Raw genomic sequence first — 26,007 nt, forward strand, 5'->3', positions numbered from 1 at the left:
CGGTTATCTTACGATTTATTTATACTGATGGACTTTCGTTAGATAAGTACCTATATAGGAAATATAAATGATTAAAAGATACAAAATAATTATTCATTACCGGTATTGAAATTAACCAGTTACTTCACAGCTATGAATAAAACATTAGAAATAAAAATTATTCCTACGCTCACATTGCTTACCTATAGAAATCCCTTTCTGCATGTTTATCTAAGTAACTGAGGATGTTGAAGTTTTATTATTAATTCGGTAATTATTTTTTTCAATACTATTTCTGCTTAGTTCACTGAAAACTGCACTTGACTGCCAATCAGATGGACCACGCGCCACAGTTCGAGTCCTGGAGCAGGCAATGAGGAAGTTCAGTGTCTTTTAAAAAAATAAACATTTGTTCATAGACTATTAAACTAAAACAAAATTAAAAAAAAAAAAAATTACATATTGTATTATTAGAGCTATGATTTTTTAAAGTTTTGTATTTCTGAAATAACTCTGTGTGTGATGTCAGAGGTTGTTCTCTGTTAGTTCTTCCCATTGGTTTATTTACAGTAAGCCAACAAAACATCCTTCACCGATTTCACATCATTGGTTGGTTCATATGAACCAGTGATGTCAATCAAAGTAGTGCGTTTTTATTTAAATATTTTTTATTATTTTTTTCATACATTTTCTATTCAAACTTTGCCGTACAATTTAATGCTCTAATTTTAACCACGCGCAAGAAAACATTTTTTGTACCCAATTTCCCGTAGGGCTGAAGTTCCTCATTGTTTGTTTTTCCTATGATAAAACAATAAAAATAATTTACGGTGTCATCAATGACGAATAATTAAATAGACACGTTACAAGTGTCAATAAAATGGCATTTCGATTCGTGGATAATTGTCTGCCCTGCCTTCATTCTCTCACAAACTTTCATTGTGATCAGACGTTATGTTACGCAGAAATATGCGGTCGTGTGTGATGAAAAATGCTTGGATTGCACTACAAATCTGAAAATTAAAACAGATATATTGTTTCATTTGTAAATACAATCCAATTTATGAAATACGTAGATAATTAGTTATATATTATTAACTTATTAATATTATTATTAACGAGTTAAATCGTAACCTAATTCTTATGTACATGAATAATCGCATATTATAATTATTTATTATATGTCAGTGGTTGTCATAGTTCTTTCTGGGTCTTGGTTTGATTATTATAAAAATAATGTTTGTAGATATTTAAAAAATACACATTTTTTTTATCATTGTTATCAAATTTTTATGAGTATGACACGATATGGGCAAAACCATTTCAGACAAAATAAGTAGGTAATATTGTAATATAAATACGTAAACACTTTCAAAACATTGACTACGTGGGTACATACTTACAATTATTTATATAAAAATCTGTATCATAAAACGGGCTGAGCCATGTTAGATGGAGACTTACCTCAGAGTAATAATGCACATTATCTGAGAGACTTACCTATCCAGAGGACACAATATTCATGTAAAAATACCTACTCTTGTGATGTAGACTTCGCGAAAATAAACATATGTACATTATGAACTTGCGTCTCAATAAACGTAAATAGAATGATTTGTGAATAAATAATTATTAGATCTTCTGATAAATGTCATGTTATTGTGTCCATGTTTACTATATTTTTTTTTTTCTAGTTTTAGTTCTTTGTCTACAATTACATCAGTATAATTAGTTGGTTTATAGAGTAAGGAATCATTATTAGGATAGATTATCCGCTTTGTTAATATATGTTAAGGTTTGGATTTAAGCTAAGTAACTTTTTGTTCAATTAGATTAGGTGTCTGGAGTTTTTGGACTTTTTATTCTTAATGATGGTGGAGACTCGTGTATATTTACCATGACGTGTCCCCGTAAGTTGATTCTCGCCCTCTAACCTTTCATACCTGAATTTATACCTGTAGATATAAAAAATATATTGTATATCGTTTGTACTAAAGGAATTATTTGAATATTAACGGTATTTTAAATTTTTATCTTTAATACGTTAAAAAAACATGAACATTCACTTTGAATGAACAATGAGTTGATAATTAATCAACAAAATTCATGAAACATGTGCTATTATCTTACAATATATGTTTCTTCAAACAAACTAGTTTAATTTTAGTGAAACATATTAAAAACATGTCTTAAATATAATTTAAAAGGATGACAGGAATTCACTGCAAAACAAACTATCCAGATCTGTAAAACAAAAAAATGAACTTTTCTGTCTTTAATTAACCAAAAAAAAACTCACCCCTTTTTGATTTCGGTATGTAAGGGAGTAAATAAACCTTAACCTTCGTGTATATTTGAATGAACACCGGGACTAAAAGGGTTAAAGAGCCAGGTTACTGGCGAGTGGTCTTATATTTATTGCTAAGTCTATTCCTCCAAGCCCAGGACTTTGTATCAGACTATATAGCCAGCGCTCTCATATCCTCCAAAGCGGTTCCACGAAGATGGAGCTTCTTTTGTGATATAAAGTGTCACATTCACATAAAATGTTTATGAGCATATCATCTGCACTGCAAAATCTATACCTCAGATATAATTTTAAAAAAACAATGAACCGTTTATTCATTTTCACTAAGCTAAACATGTTGATGTTCTAAGAATTTCATGAAATTATATTAAAATAAAATAAACTCTTAATCAAGTTTCCCTTAAGAATTGCATAAAATGTAATGGGGATTATAAAGAATGAAACAATACTTACAGCGGACAAGTGGATGTGATTTTGTAGGTTATTTTAAATAAAAAATCATCGTAAAATTTCATAATTCTGTTAATCATACAAATTTACAAGCATACTCAAGTGCATAACGGCTAAAAATTATACAATAATTGACACAAAAATATTTCGTGGACAAGAATAATGCTTCTTCAATTTTATCACGTTTTGAGTAACTATTCAAGAATTTAATATAATCCACATCAAATTAAATATTTCAATTTAACTTAAGGCCCCAAAAATACAATTTAATCATATGTAATCAATCAATAAAAGACTATATAAATTGAATTTATGAAACATGAAGGGGTTTATATTAAGTTATTGTGCAGCTTATTATGTATCTAAGTCTTGGCATAAATATGCATGAGAAGGATCCTGTAATTCACACTTACATAAATAGCGCAACATGTATCAGACAATAATGTTCTTTTTACCCTACGCTTCAAGGAAAAATAAATATATTATTAGGATTGTGGATAACTTAATTATGTACATGTTGAGCTAGTATAATGACGAGCTATTGTGCTAAAAAAATATATTTCAAACTTAATAAATACCTAATAAATATTTATTTTCCTCAAATGGTAGTACTTAACATAAAATGAGATTTTTAAAATTTTTGGATTATATTATGTAACAGCCGATATATTATTTTATTTGATATATAATATGTACACCAAATATGATCATTTTTTAAATAACTCTTTCGCAAGAGTGATAAAATATTAGTAAAACTAAATAAATAACTGTGGATTCAATTTTTTGAAAATGCCTATTGTACATAAAGAGAGATACAGTCTTCTTCTTGCAAAATGTTTTCTGATTTCACCAAACGGTACTAATTATTAGAAGTTATTGGACATCACAGTGAACCCCCTGACAAATATTCAAAAATACATTTTGTAATATTATGCAATCTAATGGCAGACCAAATCTCAGATGGCGAACTTCAATTCTTATTAATCTTTTTAACATACAATATTATAACATAGAAACAAATTGTCTTTAGATACTGAAAATGATAATTCCTTAAGAAATAAAGAAACACAAATCGAAACCGGCGCTAACTGAGATTGGAGGGTAAAATTCATCACAAGAATAAAGATCTCTCAAAATAACTTTAAAAGCTATCGAGGTCATTAAAATAAATTCTATTTTGATATCACCTTGTACTTTGTACAGTGCGTCGATGTTTACTTGCATAGCTGTTTTTTTTTTTAAAGAACACAGAAATCATTTTTTATTTGACATGAGAATAATGTATTGTGTAATGTGAATTAAATAAAGATCTCAATTAAATTGTAAGACCTTCACTTCGTAATTTAGATTCTCTTTTCTGAATTATCATGTTCAGTATCTTGATTTATAAAGGGGTCAGTATTTAGAGGAGCATATTGGAAGGATCCTCCATATTATTCCTGAAGGCTATAAGCCACTGGGCTCCGACTGCACCATCCACTACACGATGATCGCAACTCAGGGTGACAGAGATGAAGTCACTCTGTTTCCACCTGAAATTGAGAGTAATTTAATCAAATACTTTGTGGACTACTTTATTTTTCCCTTTTCAATTGAAGACAGGTATTGATTCAAATCAATTTATATGCTAATATTGCTATTTCAATTTTTGTATCTATTTTGTTATATTATTTTATTTTCTCACAAATGCGTTTTGAGACTTAAATATATAAATACCACTTATATTTTATTGGCTGGTTGGAAGAAATTTCTATAACCCGTCATTGGCCGGTCACAATGGATAAATATATATTAAGTACAAGAAGTTAAAAAAATAAATCAAAGTACATAGTGTGCATCTGCCTTTATGCAGTTTAATTATAATTTATTTCAGTAGAAAAAAAATCTCTCAATAGAAATAAAATAGATTTATGTGCAATCTCATGTTTACAATATTATGTTAAGATAAAAATCAACAAATCAATCACCTAGGTGGTGCATGCATCTTGTAGGAGATAGAAGTTTTAAATTGTGGTCATAGAATCAATTCCAAAAGTAATTGTATTTCGTTGGTAGTGAAAATTTAGAATAATTTCTTACCCTTTCTCAGATTCTTTGTCAGGTACTATTCTTTGCTGTGTCGATCCTACAGCGAGAATGCACGATTGTGGTGGGTTAATAATAGCATTGAATGACGTCACACCTACAAATTAGTTAAGATTTTAGTAAATTGAACCGTTTATTCCGTAATGCAATAAAATAAAAACATGTTGCTCTAAACTGCATAGAAATATTAATCGCTAATTTACTCAATTCAAAATATTTCAAATTGTTTATTCCTCAAATCATTTTTACTTAAAACTAATTTGACATATTATTTACAGTTTTTTGAAGTACAACGAAAAGTCTGGTTATGGCATATAATGGCGCATAACATCAAATTTTACTTTAGGCGTACCTTTTATTTTTAATGAATTAATGTTATATTCAAAAATTTGTGCATCATGTTCATCTTACACTCAAAATAAACTTTTTTTAGTGCCAAAAACCACAGTTTTCTTTGTTTTAGTAGAATTTAAAATATATATATATATAATTGTGAATAAAGAAAGAAGATGTAAGATATAAAAAAAACCATTAACTATTTTTTAAATACTTCACATTTTTTTATTTATTAAACAGTTAAAATAATAATCTTGTATTTATTACGTATGAATCCACTTTTTTATAATTTTTACCTGAATATAAAGAATTTATTAATAATACAAAAGATCAGTAAAATAACTAGTTGACCTCATAGGCGAGATTAAATAGACTTCATTATAACACAATGAAAAAAATATATCTATAATATATAGATAACTCAGTAAAGTGATATTTTTACATGCATACAGATAAGCAAAAATGACAGAAAAATGGACAAAACATATTTAACACATCAACAGCAATTTTCAATGTTAGATTCCAGAATCCAAAGAGTATGTTTCACTTACCAAACATTCCAAGGTTGGAAATACTAATGGTGCCACCTTGGAACTCAGCAGGCTGTAGTTTTCCATCTCGGGCCTTCAGAGCCAAACTCTTTACTGTCTTGGATATGTCTGACAAACCTCGAGATTCAGCACCAAAAACAATTGGAGTTATGAGACCTTTGTCTGTTGAAACTGCAATAGAAATATCCACTGTGTCGAACCTGAAAATTAATTGTATTTTAGAAAGATTGTCTAGTTATATTATCGCCATAATTTCCCTAATAAAATAATATATTGCTGTTTTTTCCTCAGTCCTTATAAAAACATGGATTACATAAAGAAATTTTATTTTCAATGAGTGATCAAAAAACTAAATTAAAAGGGAAAAAAATTATCATCACAGCCGAACTCGGTTATAACGATCATGGAAATAGTGAGATCTCGGATATAATGAGGAAAGATTAGTTGACATTGTTTTTTTTATGGTTTTCACCATACATTTATTTACTTTTATAACAAGCTTCTTCTCGGACATTCCAAACCAGGAAACGAAGGAAAAAATCCAAGTGAACTCAGTAAGTACCGGCTCGGCACTTCATTAGAATAATTTATAACTTCTTTTGTGGTTTATGAATGGCATCCTTGTCTCAGGGATTTTTATAATATTGTTTTTTTTTCATGTTCTATGGTCAATGCATAGTAAACATTACGAGGGAGTGATGTCAGATCACATAAAACCTAACATTTAAATTATAAACATGTCTACTAACAAGGGAAAGTGTCTTTCAATTCATGAAAAAGAGGCAATTATTTGTAAAATTGACCGTGTAGCAAATAATATGAATGTTAAATAAATAGGTGCCCAAATATATTTATATAAATATTTTACAAATTGATACATGTAAAAAAATAATCATTGTATCTCACTGTCTTATGAATGATTCCATCCAAGCAGAGTTAGCAGCAGGAACTTTCTTGCACGCAAGAGCTGTTGCCTTTACAATGAAGTCGTTCATCGATAACTTCACTCCTTCCTTCTCTAGCTGTTTGTTGAACTGCGCCCGCAGTTTGGCAATTTTATCAACATTAATGTCGACGGAGAGTTGGTAATGGGGGATGCTTGTCTTGGACTGCAGCAGGCGCTTAGCAATCACGGTTCTCATGTTGGAGAGTGGAATGTCCTGGTAACGGGCCCCGGGAGGTGGAGGTGGTGGAGCTGCCATTGGAGCCCCTGTAGTGCTGCCGGCTTGTACTGCCCCTCCCAGATCACTGCTGATAATCGAACCATAAATTCCACTACCAGGACCTAAAAAAACAAAGACGGTGTAAATATATCGCTTTTTAAAACATTATTTTTTTACTTGGTGTGACTACCACCAAAACATTAGCATAATGGTTATTTTTTATTGCTGCTGTATATAATCAAATAATTATTAATAAAACAAATGAAATTGATGTAATTCAAACCAAATGTTTTCATCTTACATAGTAAAAAAAAATATAAACAATAAATTATGAGCTGTGGACTGTGGAATAAATTATGAGCTGTTATTAGAACAAAAGCGATATTATGCTTTTTTAAATACATGAATTTTTTGTAATAAATTGAGTAAGTTGAAAATAATAATAATTATAAAGAAATATGTACTTAAATTTAAAAAGCCATGAAAATCGAGAACAAAAATTAAATTTAGAAGGTATAAGTACATATATAGACACTGTTTAGGCCAAAGACATTAAACTACAATTCTGGAAAAATCAGTTTCACTATTTCAAATGTGTTTTAAACCAATTGCGTAGGTCTTACACACATTCTAACGAAGGGATTTGAATTTATAATGGAATAGCTTTTTCCAGAATTGTGGGTTAATGCCTTTGACCTGAACACGGTTGATATTATCAGGATAAATCTTAATCGTTCAGAGTTTGAAATAACAATTTATTGTTATTTAGCTTAGTGAAAGTGGGTGTGTTTAAAAGTGCGAATGTGGACATGAAACTGTGTGCGTTTAAAAGTGCAAATGTAGTCATATTTTCTCATGTCTGTTCTACTCCGCCTTAAGATCAGCATATAAATGCTGTGAAAACCAAATGCACCATGAAAAGATATTAAAATTGAAAAACATTTTCAGGCATTTCCGGGTCAACTTAGATACGTAGGCACTCCAGTACATGACAGTAAAAATTTTATTGTTTTTGATTTTCCTTGAGTTTTAACCATAAAAAAAAGAAGATTGGAAATCTAATCAACTGACAGTTGATATTGGATGTGTATTATTTTAAAAGATTTTCTATTACAGAAAAATACATATGAGAGATATGCATTTGTATTTATTGCAAGAAAAATAGCAAAGTAAATTAGAAGAAATATTAATATACTATACAATAAAAATATTAAGAAAAATAATATTGAATACTTTAAAAAAAGATATTATTGAGTGTTACAAACATAATCTAAAAAACAAGATAGCGATTAAAAATAAAGAAAAAACAAATATCGATAAATACATAAAAATATTAAAATAGGAATTTTACAAATACAAAAATAATATTGTAACTAGGCGGCTACCTACACTGTTCAATTTCAAAATACCACAAAACTTCCTATCTCGGCTACGCCATAAATTTTTTATAAAATAATTTCGTCATGTCACAAAGTCGCCCCTGAGTAGCGCCTGCTAACATCATTCAACACAAACATCCTCATTTTTATTACAGTATTTCGGCTACACCATGAATTTCTTTATTATTAAAAGATGATATCTTTATTATTGTAAATAATAAATTTCAATTTTCAAGGATAATTTATACCTCAGATTTATTTTTAAATAAACAAAGACAGATTACACATGAATTACTTTAAAAGAATCATTATCATAATAAATCATTAATAAATACATAATAAATCGAAAACAGTTGACATTATTAAATAATTCATTTCTTGTAATTAATTAATTATCAAGATTAACCAATTACAACAGGTATGGAGAATACCTTAAATAAGGGAATATGGAAGTCTAGGCATTTACAGGGCTTATGACCTGTCATTGGCTGGTTTAAGTGGCCACTTTACACACTGTGTAACATTCACCATTTTGCCTATGTTTGAACATCCATATTTCTTCAATTCTTCCATTTGTTGATTTTAGTGAAGTTAAAGAGCTGAAACCTTTATTGTTGTGAAGAGATTCATCTGACTGAATTATTTCACATACTAGGCAACGCCTGAAAACAATTTTACAATTTTTAAACTTTTTCTTGGACCAGTTGGTTTCATTACAATATTTGAGTTTGTCCAAATGTTTGTAGACAAAAGACTGGATTTCACCCCCTCGGGAGTCATTAAGATTAACAAATTACAACAGGGATGGAGAATACCTTAAATAAGGGAATATGGAAGTCTAGGCATTTACAGGTCTTGTCTTTTGTCTACAAACATTTGGACAAACTCAAATATTGTAACTATCAAGATATTAACAATCATCCAAAAACTCCCCGAGCAATAGAGCGTTTACCACATATTTGATATATTCAATTACTTATGTTAGTAAAAACAAATTTAATTAGAAGATTTTGAAGTCATGTAAAGGTATACAGAATATTGAATTAATTTAGAGGAATTTAACATACCACATTAATAAAATAAAAACATTACATGTGTATACTTATTCATTAACAAATAATTTAATATAGAAAAAAAAAGACAAATCGGCAGAATATTACAAAAACTACCAAAAAGTACATTTTTTATAGAAAACTTTTTGTAGATTGCTTATCAAATAAATAAGAAAATCAATGGCAAGGAATCACTTATGCTGGAATTTAGCAAGTTACAAGCATCATGCAAGGTACAAATAACACAGATTTATATGGATCAAGATCTATGCTTGAAGATGTTAAACGAATGCTAAATTACCGAGCATAAATATTTCCCGAGTCATTATTGCAGAGCTTTGTAACTTGCCATATAATTCAAAACATTAAGGTGATTTCACTCACCCATTGTAATTCCTTCTCTTGCCAACCGGGCTGCAAATATTTCATTTAATATTAATAATAATATTTAATCACTTCATTAAATTTAATAAAAAACAATTGGTAATTTAGAATAATATGCGGCGAAAATGTATAAGCATGTTTATCAAAACTAGACTAAATGTTAACAAGCAACAACAAAATTAAAAATGGAGGATAACTTTTAATTTAAAGTGTATTTAATTTTTTAAAATCAATGTGTCAAATTCAACAGCAGGATATATTGAAAATTTTAATTCTAAGCGTACTCTTAAAACAGAATTTAACTACTTTATGTTGCGTAAACCATGAAAAAATCATAGTACATAGGTACAATTAGAGAACAATGATAAATAGCATTGTAATTTTACTATATTTAATAACAAAAAGCCATCATTTCTAACTACACGTTTCAAGATATCCTAATGTTGCATTGATGTAGCGAAATGAACTGCTTAAAACTTGATACTATATCTAATTATTTTATGAAATTTGCACACTTAACAAATAAAAGATTTAATCTATATATATGAATTTTAAATCTTAACCTTGCAATCTGAGATTTTGTGCCTCTGCTAATTTCCTAGCCATGGGGCTGACCATGAGCCTGGAGGTAGTGGGAGGTGCCGAGGGGGCCATGGCAGGGGCGGCGGGGGCGGCGGCAGGGGCGGGTGGCGTGGGAGCGGAAGAGGCAGCGGGAGGGGCGGCAGAACCGGGGCCTTGAGCTGAAAACCAACAAAATCTTAATATCATAAAATTAACAATATATCGCACATCCGATAAAATAGAGTGAAAAACACAGAATTTCCAGGAGAGCTAAAAAACAAAAATAACATGTTGTCTTAAAACTTTACACCATATTTCCTTTATTAAGTTTATGGTTTTCTGTAGAATCTTTCAAGCAATACCGATGTGTCATATATATAGTCAAACTCCAATTATCCGGATTAATGAGTGCCAGACATTACCTGGATATCCAGAAATCCAGATAATTGGATTAATCATTAAATAAGGCAATGTTTTGAAAGAAAGCGCAAAATTTACTCTATGATAATACAGCGAATTTTAATTACATTAAAAACTTACTCAAACATGTCTAACAAAGTTAATTGCTTTAATGAGGAAACTCGTTTAATAGTAGTGAGGTTTTTTCCTCTCTTTTTATTTCCTAATAACAATCCGGATATTTGGCAATCCGGATGACTGGAGTTTGGATAAACGGAGATTTACTGAAGTAGATTTGTCTTAAAAAATGCTATTACATTTTTTGAAGAAAATCTCGATTCTATCTCGAAGAATATAGTTAAAATATGACTGTTTGAGAATGGTCACATTCAAATAAGAGATAAAGTATGTGTATCATAAAGACAGTTAATAAATCGTAAAGCTAGAATCATGCCTGTTTTTTAGCATATGGGAGTTTTTTTTTATAATTCATTATGTATATTCCACAAAAAAATCATATTTTTTTTAGTTTTTTTTTTTATCGGAGGTGCAATGTGTATAATGAGAAAAGTCTATAAATAGATTAATTGAAGAAATGCCAATGTTTAAATATTCCTGCTAGTACATATTTTTATAGTAAAAATACTGACTTATGCAGAGACAAACCTTAAGGTGAGGAAAGTACATTCTATTGTCTTCACCTTCGGGTTATTCTCTGCATATGAAATTAGAATGGACTTTCCTCACCTTAAGTATTATTATTATTATTAGTTTATTACACCCTCAAATTACATGTCCTCATACCAGGGGCGAATTCTCCTTATAATCGATTATTTGCAACTTACCATATTTTTTTAACATCAAAAGTAATTTTTTATGTTACAGTAATAGAAAAAAGAAAATGTATATACATATTTATTAAATTAAGGAATATTTAAAAAATCAATAATTTGAAATTAGCTTATTACAATATGGTATTGTTGGGTGGTGGATATGCCAATATATTAAACCCTTTTAAAATAGTACAAAGATTCACTATGAAAGTAATTTTAAAGAAACCCTCAACATTCAATATGGAAATTCTCCATTAGACAAATTCGTAAAGAAGAAAAAATAAAAGAATTTGAGATGAATAAGTCACTCAGATACCAAAATATACTTTGAATTTATTTATTGATATATTAGATTTGATAGTTTTTAGTTCATTGGGGAGATTATTGTAATTTTTGACACCTTTGAAGACAAAGCTATTTTGACCATGACTTGTGTAGAATTTAGGGATTTGAATATTATTTATAATATTAATTGTAATTATTTATAATATTATAATATTATTCATTTAAAACTATTTATTATTTATTAAAATCCCTAAATTCTACACAAGTCATGGTCAAAATAGCTTTGTCTTCAAATGTGTCAAAAATTACAATAATCTCCCCAATGAACTAAAAACTATCAAATCTAATATATCATAAATAAATTCAAAGTAAATTTAAAGAAATTTTTTGAACAAGTGTAAAAACTGTATTCAATTTTAATTAGTATGAATGTGTTATTATTTTCTGTTTTTTTTTATATATCCTATGAGTTTTTTTTCTAATGTACTCGTTTATTAAAAATTATATAAATTCTAATAAATAAACAACTATAACAGTTTAAGTCACTCTCCAAGCACAAGAGTTAGTATCTTTTTTGGAGAGTTACAGTTATAACATTTACTAGATGTATAAAAGTAGATTTGTATAGAAAAAAAAATGTAACATTATTTATAAAATATATTAATTTGAAAAAAATTAAAAACTATTAGGAAAAAACACATCACAAAAAAAAAACATTGCATTTCTCGGGTTAGCAAATTAACATCATATTCCATACAGCGAACCAGTTGCCCCTGTCGGCCGAAATTATTACTACTGGATTACAAGAGAGACATGTTTGAAAAATTACATTTGCGATTACTGTAAAATCTTGCAGCTTTCCTTAATGCAAATTAGGCTTTTAACACTTTTTCATAAGGGCTATTATTCTTCAAAATAAATCTATTTGACTTAAGATGGTCCAAGGGAGGTAGCATTATACGGACTCGTTATGTGTCAGAAAGAGATGATGAATATATTTTGTATGTCTTAACACGGAAGTTACAATAATACTTGATAAGTTTCGGTGGTTTTGTGAAATTTGTTTTTAAGTGAATTTGTAGTAAAATAAATAATATAATGAATTGATATTTTAATCTATAATATTAGCGTATCAGTATAAATCCTTTAGTGGGTTTTAAAAAACAAAGATTTAATAAACAAAAATAAAATATACATGATTTATAAAATGTTTTTGTGCTGACTGATGACAGTTGAATTATAGGTTATTTTCTTCAGTATCCATTTAAACTTTAAAAATTATGTTTAAGTTATGATAAAAACGTTACTTGTGTATAGGGTTAAGAATAAATATACATTAAGAATTATAAAATGTATAACTTATGTCGTTTCGTGTATATTAGTGTGATATAAAAATCGATGAAACAATGATACTAAAAATGTAATTTATGTTTTGTTTAGTACTCGGTAATGAATACTTTTAAATAATTTAGTTTTTATCTTATTCTCTATGAAATAGTGTTTTATTTCAAGACAAGTTATAATAGTCAGACTTAAACAAAGATGCGCCGGTACGCTAATGAATTATACAGTTTTATAAATTACTTTTTTGACAGTCTGGTTAGAATATGAAATAGCCGTGCGGATGAGTCTTTGCTTTCTGTCAACTAGGGCTGGGGTTCAAGTCCTTACAGGTTCTAGTTTTTTGCAACTATGTTTTTTAAGGCATTTTTTTGTTGATCAAATATTTGTGCTACATTAGAAAATATTTTAACTGAAACTATTAGTCACTAGTACCATTTGTTATGGATTATTTATCAAATATAAAATTTTTTCATAGCTTACCAATCTAAAAACTCACCGCTCGCACTGCCTCATACTTAGAGGACATTTAAAAAATGGAAGAATATAAATAAATAAACCACCTTGAACCAAAACTTAAAATAATTATTGTTTTAAATAAAATATCATAACGATATAAAACACATATCACATAAATACAAAAAATAAATTTATATTAGTCTCTTCAAGAAAATGTAAATTACTAACCGCCATCATCAACATAGTCTTTGAATGCCGCAACATTAGCTTGATCCTCAACAATGATGCACATCAACTTTCCAATAGGCACTCCCTTTGTACCGGCAGGTATCAAGATTTTGGCCAAATACCCTTCTGATGGTGTCTCAAAGCCCATGGTAGCTTTGTCAGTCTCAATTTCACATAAAAGGTCCCCTGAAATTGAAAATAGTATCTTTCGCTAAATAAATAAGATACAAACGCTGGAGATAAAGGCAATTTTTTTTAGAGAAACAGTTAATTATGAAAAATATTTTAGTTTGTCCAAATCTTTGTAAACAAGTACTGGATTTATCATTTTAAAAAATCCACATACTTTTACAACAAATGGAAGAATTGAAGAAATAGGCAGAATGGTGAAAGTAACACACTGTTTTACACCAGCGAATGACAAGCCCTGTGTAAGAGACTAGACTTTCGTATTCATTTTTTAAAAAGTTCTATATCTCTTGTTAAAATATAAATAGTAAATTATTTTCATCTTGTATCAAAATGTTTCTTTCGCGATAATATTTCGGCTTATACAGAAAAGTATGATAATGATTTCCAACAATTGGTGGGGTTTGAATTCAATCTTCAATCAACTACTCATGGCTTTTTAATAATTTTTCTTTTTAATAACTTATATAGATATGTAAAGATATACGGAGTAGATCAAAAGTACAGAACTTATTTATAAGCTGAATTGACTAAAAATTTACTAAAAAATTGCCAAAAAAATTTTTTTCATTTACTCGATATTATGACTATCTTATGTTATCACAATTTTGACTAACACAGAAAAAAAAATTCATACGATATAAATTGTATTTTTTAAAATTAAGTAAAGTATTTCGTTCTTGATGCGTTAATAATATATCGTCAAGTTGGATTCTTATCAGAAACTGCAAAGAATGTTTGTGGTAAATATATCCATATTCTGTTTAACCTTTACCGACATGTTTACGTTGTGTACTTGTGTATAGCAACGTGTTATTCCACATTGACAATTTTAGATTTATTTTCCGCATTATTTAATACTTAATTACAAATAATCAAGATTTAAACGTTTTTTTCTTCGAGAAATGTAGACAAAATAATTCTATAAATAGACTAATGCAATATTTATTTTTCAACAAAATCAACTTAATGTTTGGCACAGTGCCAGACACTTTGTGGTGATGCAGTTATAGTGAATTTTATTAAAAATACAGATACATCTGAACACTTATTTTAAAAACAAAATAAACAAAGACTATTTATCTGTTGAATTTAAACACAACCGACTACGTATTTTTAAAATTACATTTCTTTTTCACATTAATTCAATTTACAAATAATATGCGTATCAGTAAAGTTGTTCACGTTACCAAGGTAATGGTTTCTTACCATCATTTAATTGGTCCCCTTCCTTTTTTTCCCAGCTGATAATGGTTCCATGCTCCATGGTGGGTGATAGAGCGGGAAGAAAGACTTTAGAATTAGGAGGAAGGTCTGCATAGTGACGGAACTGAATTCCATTCCAAATACACCACTGACTCTTCTTTTGTAATAGCGACACATCTCTGAAAAAAATATCAATCCAACTTTGACTTCGGTAACGGCGCTGAACAAATAGGCAACTGACATCATGTAAACAAATATGCAATTTAAAAAATAAAAAAAATATTCTTATTTTCAATCTCAAAGGATTGGCAAGCGAAGGATAAAATGATATAACTGAGTACGGAAAATATTAAGCCACTTTTTCACAAGGTCAATTAAATTGACAAAATAATATTCAATAAATACATAGGTCGTCACAATTACAATAGGAAATATACCAGTGTATTTATTAACGAGTATTTATTAACGAGTATTATTCCCCTCGAAAAATACATCAGTACTATTGAGATAATAATATTCACATCAAACCTCGACGATGTTAACCAAATTATGTAAATGGTAAATAAAAAGAACGAAATTGAAAATAATTGACAGCCAAACTGTTATGCAATTTTACAATTTTCCTAAATTGGTAAAGTAAGCCTCGGTGAGCTTTTGTAAGTATTAAAAATTGTGAGCATAAGTCGACTTTGACAAGCTGCTATGTCAAAAATGAGTTTCCATAATGTTAAATTAAAATTATCACACCTGTGAGTGTTAGCCCGCCGCATACATTCTGTGTTTAAGCATCTTATTACATTTCCTCTAATAGCCCTTTTCAGTCCACTCCGCAGCACCTCGTTTCGCACAGCGATCGTTCGAAGCATCTCTTATAAACTAATTTTAATAAGTAATAAAATAAACTACCAAACGACCCTAATTCGAATCAAAATACCCCCGATCGACCTTCCACACGTCTTGAGGTCGCGTAACACCAAATTGCACAGAACAAGATCTTTTAGATTGAGAACTATTAAACTGACAAGTCTAAAAATCTTTGCTGACAACTTGCCACAACGTCACGTTCTAAGTCAGAAGTGCGTTCAGTAAATGAGAGCGATGAGTCGATCGAATCTTGACAAGTTTAAAAATTAGGTAAATTATTTTACTTTTTGTTTCCTTCTGTATGAATAACTTAGTATAATATTTGACACAAAGTTGTTGATATATAATTTAATAGAAGTTTAAGCACAAAATAACAATTTTGCGTGTCAACTATAAAACTAACCTTTTTTCTCTTTCATAATTGAATTTGTTTGTTTTTATTCAAATGGGTTGTATTTTATTTTGTTGATACTTAACATGTACATTTTTTTATTTTAATATTTTATTAGTCAAGTAAGATATTTTTTTAAACCACATACTTAAATTTTAGTTGAAAAATAAAAAAAAAATGTTTTGGGTTTAATCCCGACTACATCAACATAATCTTTTATTACGTTTATTTAAACATAATAGTAAAGCTCATACCAGAAGGTATATATTATTCAGATTCTTAATAAATACCGAATTGTGAAATCAAGCGAGAATGTAAATCTGAATCATGTATAATTGATAAGATTAAAAAGGATCTCTCTAAGAAACATAGTTTGGTCATGTAAAACAAATGGACGACGAAAAAATGGTAAAACGGGTATATATGGTGAAAATGAATGGTAATGTGAGACGAGGACGACCAAGGAAGACGGATCATAATCAGATAAACCAAAATCTTAAGTCTGGTCATGTCAAAAACAGACAGAACCGAAGGCCATGTATGACAAAATGTTTGAATGTGAAAGAAGCTAATAGGAATATATGCCAGGATAGACATGTATGGTGGTCCGTTCTCTCTGCCTACCCCTATGGGGAAATGGCGTGATGGTAGTAGTAATAATAGTAACCTCATAACTATTCTTGGTAACCAATAAAAATAAACCATTATTTTTTTTATGAAATCATAGTAAAGTATCACTTACACGTAGACAATACAAAATATGGGACAATATTGTCTTATCCCAGCTCCATGAACAGCCTTGACCACGCAAGACAGAACACTTGGACAATACAAAACTTCAACCGCAATTCACACGTGAACGCTGTGAAAATGAATACACGACGGCGTTTATTACAAGCGAATTCTCGAAAAATACTATTTATTTTATTCCAAGATGCATTGAATTATACCTAAATAATACAAATATTTTTTTCTGCCGCCGTTTGTGACACGTGCACGTCGAGCAATGCTATTGTCATAAGGTCAGATCTTTGCGCATTTGCACGAGGACAATGACTGGATGCCGCGTGCAGTGTTCCGCGGAGATAGCCTGCTCGTCTATCTCAGTGGCAATGTCTCGGAACAAAGTTCTGTTCTTCAAATTGTTGTTAACACATGGACAATAAAGAGTCCTGGGACAGAACAATGTTATATTTTCAATGTGTAAATGGTATTTAAGAGTTGTCTATGATCAAATTCTCTTTGGTCTAAAAAATTATAAAAATCACTAAAATCTATGGCGCTAGCTTCCTTTTTCTGACGAACTTCTTTTGCCAGCGCCTGTCAAAATGGTGAGGATCGTTTTTCGTAAAAATCTTCGCAATCGTGCCTAATTCTGCTTTTTAATTCGCGTTATGTACGCTTTTAAACATCCTTAGACTAGATTCAGTGGCTCGTTTTCGCGGATTTTGTGATTTTGGTACTTAATATAAAGTTCTTCAACTGATGAAGTTTACATTGCTTGTATTGTTGTTTTACAGGCTAAACGTACCAAGAAGGTAGGAATCACCGGAAAATATGGCACCAGATACGGTGCCTCCCTCCGTAAAATGGTTAAGAAGATGGAAATAACCCAACACGCCAAATATACCTGCTCCTTCTGTGGAAAGGTATTTGACATAACCCTAAAAAAAATACAATCCCGCTTTTAAAGTTTTTTTTATTTTATATTCTGCATTTCAGGATCCTCTGCCGTTTAAATGTTTTTTTAGCTGTCAGTAGTTTCATCAATTGCTAATAATATGTTAATTAAATTATGCAAGATTCTTGAGCTGTCATGGGGAAGATTAAGATTATATTAATGTTGAATGTGAAAACAGTGCCACTCACCTTTGTATTTTGTAGTGTTCAGAAAGCAGTGCAGCTTATTTTATTATTTAAAGAGCAACATACCTGATTACAATTTACATAAATCGATTCACTGACAAACCAAAATATTTGAACATAATCATCTGATAAAGCTATTCTACGAGGAAGTTCAGTGCTAAGGGAAATTGGATTATATGTGTTTTCTTTCATGCGGTTCAAATTAGAGCATTGTATGCGAAGTTTCTCTTAAATGTCTCGTGAACAATAACCAATCATAATTGATACAACGCTACTGTAATCAGTAGCGTTGTTGTGTTGTGATAAATTTCTGGTCCCGGGGTATTCTTTTTAAAAAATCAATATTTGGTGTATTTTGACAGCTACGGCGTTGAATATTTAAATTGCCATTTGCAACTAAACTCACTGATGGCAACTCGTGATGTCACGGGCGGAGTAATTACAAAACTTTAAGAAATCGTGGCGATGATAATACGATACTTATTTTTTATTTTTTAAACCACTAAACTTCCTTGCTGTGAAGCAGTTTAAAAAAACAAATCGATAGTTTGAATATTTTTCTGTGACAGTGGTTTTGCTGTATAACATCTGAATCCAAAATAAAATCTGTTCATAAATACTAAATTAACAGTAATATTCATTTTGCACCCATTTGTTATTTGTAATATGATATTCAGAACACCCAGTATGCCCATCTGATGGCAAAACGATTCATCTCAAACTGCGATAATCACCTTCAAAATGTTTTATGGAACTTGAATCACAACTATTCTATAGTTACTCCCAAGATGCTAATTGGCTAGGAATCCTTATAAATAAATCTTAAATATCAAAAGATAGATCTTAAAGAGTATAATATTTCGAGCCGTATTACGGCAAAATGATGCATCTATTATCATCTGACAGGCTAGTAGTGCGGTGAAAAAAGCCACTAAAAAAGAAGAAAAGAATGTTCTATTACTGTTTGTTTTCTCAGGTTAGCCATATGGTTTTTTTATAAGACAATCAATGCCCAAGATAAGATAACGAGTTTAGTATTATATATTATGTATATTTCTGGGGGTTAATGCTAGTATTTCATGACAGATTTTTAGTTAAATGAGTTAGGCATCAGAAAATACTCCCCAACAACAATTATTATTTTGGAAATTTGACAAAAAATATTTATTTAAAAATTCCTAGTACAAGAATAAGTACACTTTTGTGGGCTTATTACTAACAATATCTTCCAGCCAACCCAAAAACAGACTGGTGTATTTTTTATGTAAATACATGAGAAAATACGGCCGCGAGAGGGTTTGGAATACCAGACGTAAATCCCAATTTATACCTGTCTTGTATCCCCTTTTCTAAGCTAAATCTAAACTGAAAAATAAACAAGTTTTGTTTAGTTATTAATACATAATATAATGTTATTTAATTAATTTTTATTCCATTTAGTGGTGTTCTATCTATTTAAGTTGCCATCAGTCATAGCTTTGTTAGAGGTGTGGAGGGGACTCTACTTTAACTGCCTAATTGCTGTATTAAGTTGTTTCATTTTTAATTATAGGAAGCGATGAAACGCGCATGCGTTGGCATCTGGTCGTGCAGGCGCTGCAAGCGTGTAGTGGCAGGGGGAGCGTGGGTATATGCCACTGTGGCCGCCAGCTCCGTGCGATCCGCTGTCCGGAGGTTGCGAGAACAGTAAACACCACAAACTACACATTTTGTTTTAACTTAATACAATAAAATATCTCCACACACTTCAAAATTACTTTTACTCATTAAGTTAGTTGAAGATATATAAATAAAATAATATAAAAGAATATATAAAATTGAAATATAAAAAATTGAAATATAAAAAATAAATTTAACCTTTAGACTGCTAAACAACGATATATTGTTGTCCTTAATATAGGTCATAATTAGGAGCTGTTTGTTGCACTCGTCCATCAGTGCACATTAAAAAAAAAAATTGTATATATACGACTCCTGTGTTTTATCTTCTAAGGTACAGATATATAAATAAAAAAAGTGCATTATTTACGTTATACTTCCCAAAGTTTCCTGACTCATCGGCATAATTTACCATAAAAAGGGATAAACTAAAGTATAGACAGTCTCAAAAGAGGAAAAATGACATTTTTCGCAGACTGCAAAATTACTATTATTACAAGTAGGTGTTTTAAAATGCAAACTATAGTATTTATACATATTTTTTAAAGGTGGCTAAATAAGTCATTAATGTGTTATTAACTGATTTTAATTATTTTATTAGAATGCACCTTGTCTTATTTAACTACCTAGATTGGATATAATACCAGGGAATAAGCAATAAATAGAAAAAAAAAAATGTTAAAATTCACACTGATAAAAAAAAAACACTGCCGTGCCTGCTATTAAACCCGATCCAGTGATTACAATAATTCTGATGTATTTTAGTTATGAACAAGTGCTAATTGAACAAATTACCTTTAAAATAATATAATACAGTGTTGTGCAAATTAACGGAATAAGAGTAATTTTTCTCATTTTTTACATATATCAACACTCATATCGACGCTGGAAAGGCTGTACTTTAAGCGACATTATGCAAACTTTACAGGAGAGCCATTTAAAAAAATTACATCTCGTAAATTATATTATCTCCATTCAGAACACCGTCTATAGACGGGGAAATCATATTTTAATGTGTATTTGCCTATTTATTGAAAATGTTTTACAAGTCTCGTATGTAATTAGTTTGGTCGTTATTAAAAACTGCGATGACGCTTAAAGTAAATAGCATTTCTAGTGTCGATATGTCAATTTGACAATTGTTTAACGCCAAAAATTGATTTACTGTTCATTAATCCTTTGGGAACTTGGTGTACTATCCGTTGTTTTTTTTTTTACATTTTCTCAGGACTTACTTTATAAATTGCTTGCATATTGAACAATGTTTTTGAGTTGGTTTAAAAATCATGGATATCAAGCCGAGGAAAAGGGAAAAGTTCATAACCTTAAGTGAACATACATCAATGACTCAGAAGGAGATTGCAAATTAATGTTTTGTGAGTCAGAAAGCAGTCAGCAAGATTATTAAGCAGAAAAGAGAAACAGGGTCAGTTGAAGCAAAGAGAAAGAAACCGGAAAACGAATGTCCGAGACGAAACATCTTTAATCAGAAATAGTAAGTTAAACCCCAGAAAAACAAGTTACGAATTTCAACGAGATTTGGCAACCACTGGGGTGATGATACATGACTCAACAGTACGAAGAAGACTCATTGAATCTGACAGAAAAGCAATTCGACCACAGAAGAAACAAATTCTGATGTCACGTATGATAAAGCAGAGGCTCATTTGGGCTAGAAAATAATCCAAATGGACTGTAGAAAACTGGAGGAAGGTGCTGTTTTCAGATGAGACCCACTTTCTCGTGCAGGGATGTCGCAATCAAAATTTGTTAGAAAATAAGGGGATGTAAAACTTACTGTGGCTCACATTGACCAAACAGTGAAATATCCTGCGAAGGAGAGGTTTTGGGGCTGCTTTTCGTATATAGTGACCGGATCTTTGATACCAATAGAGGGAATGATGAATAGCCTAAAGTATAAAGCTCTATTGGAGCAGCACTTGAGTACAGAATTGAGTAAATGTTTTCCTAATGGTGGGGCTGTATTTCAACGGGACTCAGCTCCTTGTCACGTATTGAAGTTTATGCTTAAGTATTTCGATGATAAAAAGATAACTCTTTTAGACTGGCCTGAAAATTCACCTGACCTCTTAACCCTATAGAAAATTTGTGGGTGATTTGTAAATCTATGATACAAAAATTAGACTGCATCACCAAGATAAAGATGGTAGAAGCTGTTATTCAGATTTGGTTTCGAGATGACAAAAGAAAATTGCCGAAGTTTAATTGATTCCATGCCAAAACGTGTTCAGGCTGTTATAAAAGCAAAAGGGGGACTATTAAATTAAAAATATTTTATGATTACAAGGAATTTTATTCCATTAATTCGCACAATACTGTAACTTGTCTAAGTATTTCACCGGAAAACCCTGTCAAAACCCTGAAAAAAAATGTAAAGAGCATTATATGTACATATAAATAATCTAAGATGGAACCTAATGATTGTCAATTAGAACGTTTGAAAGTAAAGTGTTAAAAAATAATTAGTTTATTTATTTTATAACGGTTTCAGCAACAGAAAAAGAACATGTGTTAGCTGTTTATTAGGTATGAAGTAATTATTCTACAAATTATCACGCTGGTTCTGCGTGGGAGTAGGCAGAGATAATTAAAACGCCATATCAATCGGTCTCTGCTTCCTCCACATTCATTCATATTAAAGGTGCATGCCGATTTTTCTGATTTTCAACATATCCTTCTTGAAGTATCTGTTAAACAGGTTACAAGCCCTGTAAATGCCTAGACTTCCATATTCATTTTGCAAAAAATTTTACTTCTCTGTTACAACCATTTTAAAGATATATTTTAGTACATTTTCGTTGAGTAAGCATTAATGGAAATAGTAGGTTTGATAAAACATAACAAGGCACTTTGCCCCGCAATCAACAGAAAAACAAAGATAATTATGTAATTTCAATAATAACAATTAAAACAATGCCCCTCGCTATGCTAGACCACATTTTAAAAGGTTTGTTTTTATTTATAAATAAGAAAGGGTTTTCAACCGCTGTACAACAATGTGATGGTTATTTCGGCAAGCATTGTCTATCTTACTCACTCCATTGGACGTTAACTATCAGTTTATGCAACGGAAAATTTTTCAGTGTTATCAATTTTTAAAACAGTAGTGTGTTTGGAAAACAACGTATTCGATAAAATATTGGCATTTCTGAGTAGATTCTTGAAAACTGCTTAGCTGTCGAGGGGTTACTATGCCAGTATAATTAACCCTTATTTTTAACGCCTTGACAAAACAGTCATTGTAACGTACGCGTTACCACGATTACGTTGGTTTGTCACCCGCGTCTGGTGCCGTCAGACTTCCCGGCGTAAACGGGTAGCCACCTTTCCAAACAGAGTCAATGACAACGTCAGAAGGTAGGGGCACAACTGCGCCGACTACAAGACAACCTCAATAACCCTGAAAAGGACTTTCCACCCGGTCCAAGTGGTGTAGAGAGGCAAAGGCAGTCAGCTGGCAGGGCGGAGCTGAGAGAGGGAAAACACGGCGGAGAAACTGAGAAAAACACTTGTTCACGGTTCAGAGTTAGGAATTCAACTGATTTATTAAACAATATTACACGCCTTACAAAGCGGTGCGCGTTGAGCTCCGTGGGGCTAGCCATATCGCTGCGTCGGCTGCTTTACCCCCAACCGCCCCGATTGTACGGGTCATTTCACTGATAGCTGCGACACGCGCAACATATCAAACATAATTCAATGGTTCCTTTTAGGGCCTTACAAAACATGATAGAATATAAAATAAATGAAGTTATTCTCTGGCTATATTGCCCCCAGTATCGGTGAGGCCATGCTCAAAAGTGAACCATTTGACTTTATTGGGAGCCTGCCAACATATACTGGGGTACCTATCTACATTTAATAATTCATTTACATTTGGACAGTAATTTATATATTTGCACGTCCGGAACACTCATGTTCTGAAACTGGTGGGCATATTCATTTTATTTTAGTTATTTTACACTAAAGATTTCAGGGAGCTCCATCGGGTAGCAAAGGAGTAAGTATGTACTTCCTACACACCACTTTGTGTATTATCTACTACTGGTGATTGATTTGGGGAGAAAATGTTTTTAAAAATAGCTGTTTTGACTTTTTTTTTTTGCACCACAACAGGCCAGGAGGCCCAATTACAGTGGTGAATTACATTACAGAACAACCAGGCTGGAGAAAAATCACATTTTAATTTTTGTGTTCTCACCGGGAATCGAACCCGGAACCTTCCGTGCGTGAGTCAAGCGTCTTGACCACTACACCACGGAGGCCGCCTTTGTTTGATGGTGAATTGCAGTATGTTTGGTTGCAGCAGTAGGAGCGTCCAAGGTGTTAAAGGAGTCAGTTTTCACAGGTAATTGATTCCGAATATTTTCCCATGATTACATTGATTTTTGACATTTATCATCCCGACACGTGTATTATGTTGCTTAAAAACTTTGCTTATATCAAACATATTTACTTCAGATACTATTTTTTCTCAATTTAGGAGATAAATTTGTGAATTAAAGTATGTTTACTGTTGATAATGACAGTTGATTATGGGCAGTATGTCAGGACTGCACTAGGCATCCATATTAAGTTTGAGTTTTTATTGAGTAGAGGTCGATTAACATTTTACTCGAAAATAGCAACCTTAACCTTGAAATCGCATCTAAAATGACATGTCTAAATTTCAGGCTTGCCGTTTCGGAGATGTAATGGACAAACAAACCAGCTCAACACGGGACTTAGTTTCCATGGAGGTGGGATTTATGTCTCAATAAATGTAACATAAGTATATTGTGAATAAAAAAATAAACAAACATGTATTTTCAGTTTTACAAAATAAATAAAGGCGAATTATAGAAAAATGAATTGGAATAACACAGGTACATATTTAAAAGTAATTACAATACAAATTAATATCCATTTAGTAATTCTCGACCTGATTACGGCCCATTTTTTTGCTGCTGACTGTAGCTAACTTAATACCCAATAGTCATAGAATGGTTTTCCTACGTTTGGGCTCCTCTCTAGGTTACGTATTATTACTCTGAGCTTTAGTCGCTACACACACTTTGGAATTGTGTATGTATCTGGTAATGAATAACTTCATAATTTTATCAAAACTTAAAAAGACATACCTACTTATTCTTATTAGCGCTTTTTAAAAAAAAAGTAACATATTTATAGGTAATCAATATTAATTATTTAAGTCGAGCAGTCAATACTGGTCCAATGAGTATAAAATATATTGTAGCCTCACTAGAAATTTAGTACCAAAACCGCCACTGCACACACAACCGTATTCTTCATCTGCCTGGACACAGAAAAATACAATGCATTTTTTATGATGTCTTGGGACATAACCATTTCTAATCTCTACCTCTTGAAGTTTCAAAATGTTTGGAAGTAATCTAAAAGCGTCTTTAGTTGCCGATGTGAAAAAAAACAGTCAAAAAGGAAATAAATACACCAATTAGTTTTTAAAAATTTTATTACTAAAAATCTTGAGCAAATATATGAAAAATGTAGGTATAAATATTTATTATGTACTGTCAAAATGAGGGGAATATTGCTTAGGTCAACACGTGATATTTATATTTAAACTAATGATTTGGATATGATTAGTGTTTGGCCTCACAATATTCTGATAAAAAGCACTTGGAACTGAACATTCAGAGCTGTTCGTAATATACATACTCATACATATATATATATATATATATATATACTCCCACTATGGATGGTCCGTTCATTTAGGCAGATTTTGAGAAAATACAAAGATATTTTCTTATTCTTTGTAATATTGGTAAATAAAACCTCTGGCGTTTATTATAAATATAGATTTTTAAGTAATTATGATATGCATTCTATGTATATATTTTTGACAAACAATATTCATGTATTTTTTGACAAATAGTTTTTAAAATGTATTAATTTACTTTAGAATAGATATTTACTCGTACATATGTATAATATTTACATAAAATAGCAAAAAGTTCTAAAATTCATCATACTAACTTTTAAGTTTGAAATAAC

General features: G+C 30.7%; 2 protein-coding genes and 1 long non-coding RNA gene across 4 annotated transcripts; 2 read left to right on the plus strand and 1 right to left on the minus strand.

Moving 5' to 3' along the window:
* Positions 1-2,791: 2,791 nt before the first annotated feature.
* On the minus strand, positions 2,792-16,260 carry muc (dihydrolipoamide S-acetyltransferase muc). Of its 2 annotated transcripts, XM_088239259.1 has the most exons (9): positions 15,936-16,207; positions 15,192-15,367; positions 13,794-13,979; positions 10,251-10,427; positions 9,688-9,717; positions 6,616-6,994; positions 5,710-5,909; positions 4,817-4,919; positions 2,792-4,269 (listed from the first exon to the last, which is right to left on the minus strand). In XM_088239259.1, the coding sequence occupies exons 1-9, from the start codon at positions 16,052-16,054 to the stop codon at positions 4,140-4,142; spliced, it is 1,500 nt and encodes a 499-aa protein (XP_088095385.1). In that variant the 5' UTR covers positions 16,055-16,207; the 3' UTR covers positions 2,792-4,139. The 2 variants fall into 2 exon arrangements, with proteins under 2 accessions (XP_088095385.1, XP_088095386.1); XM_088239260.1 differs by lacking the exon at positions 9,688-9,717 and having other exon boundaries at positions 15,936-16,260.
* Positions 16,261-17,733: 1,473 nt separating this feature from the next.
* Positions 17,734-20,062, plus strand: RpL37A (ribosomal protein L37A). Its single transcript, XM_088239271.1, has 3 exons — positions 17,734-17,774; positions 17,964-18,092; positions 19,862-20,062. Exons 1-3 carry the CDS (start codon positions 17,772-17,774, stop codon positions 19,997-19,999), a joined length of 270 nt encoding a protein of 89 aa, XP_088095397.1. The 5' UTR covers positions 17,734-17,771; the 3' UTR covers positions 20,000-20,062.
* A 4,174-nt stretch (positions 20,063-24,236) lies between these two features.
* Positions 24,237-24,819, plus strand: LOC148273015 (uncharacterized). Its single transcript, XR_015824713.1, has 2 exons — positions 24,237-24,337; positions 24,663-24,819. It is a non-coding gene; the product is annotated as an uncharacterized LOC148273015 (long non-coding RNA).
* Positions 24,820-26,007: the final 1,188 nt, after the last annotated feature.

This window comes from Micrasema longulum, unplaced genomic scaffold (assembly GCF_059751315.1).
Source record: "Micrasema longulum isolate JH-2025_06_02 unplaced genomic scaffold, ASM5975131v1 h1tg002105l, whole genome shotgun sequence".
Classification (NCBI taxonomy): domain Eukaryota; kingdom Metazoa; phylum Arthropoda; class Insecta; order Trichoptera; family Brachycentridae; genus Micrasema; species Micrasema longulum.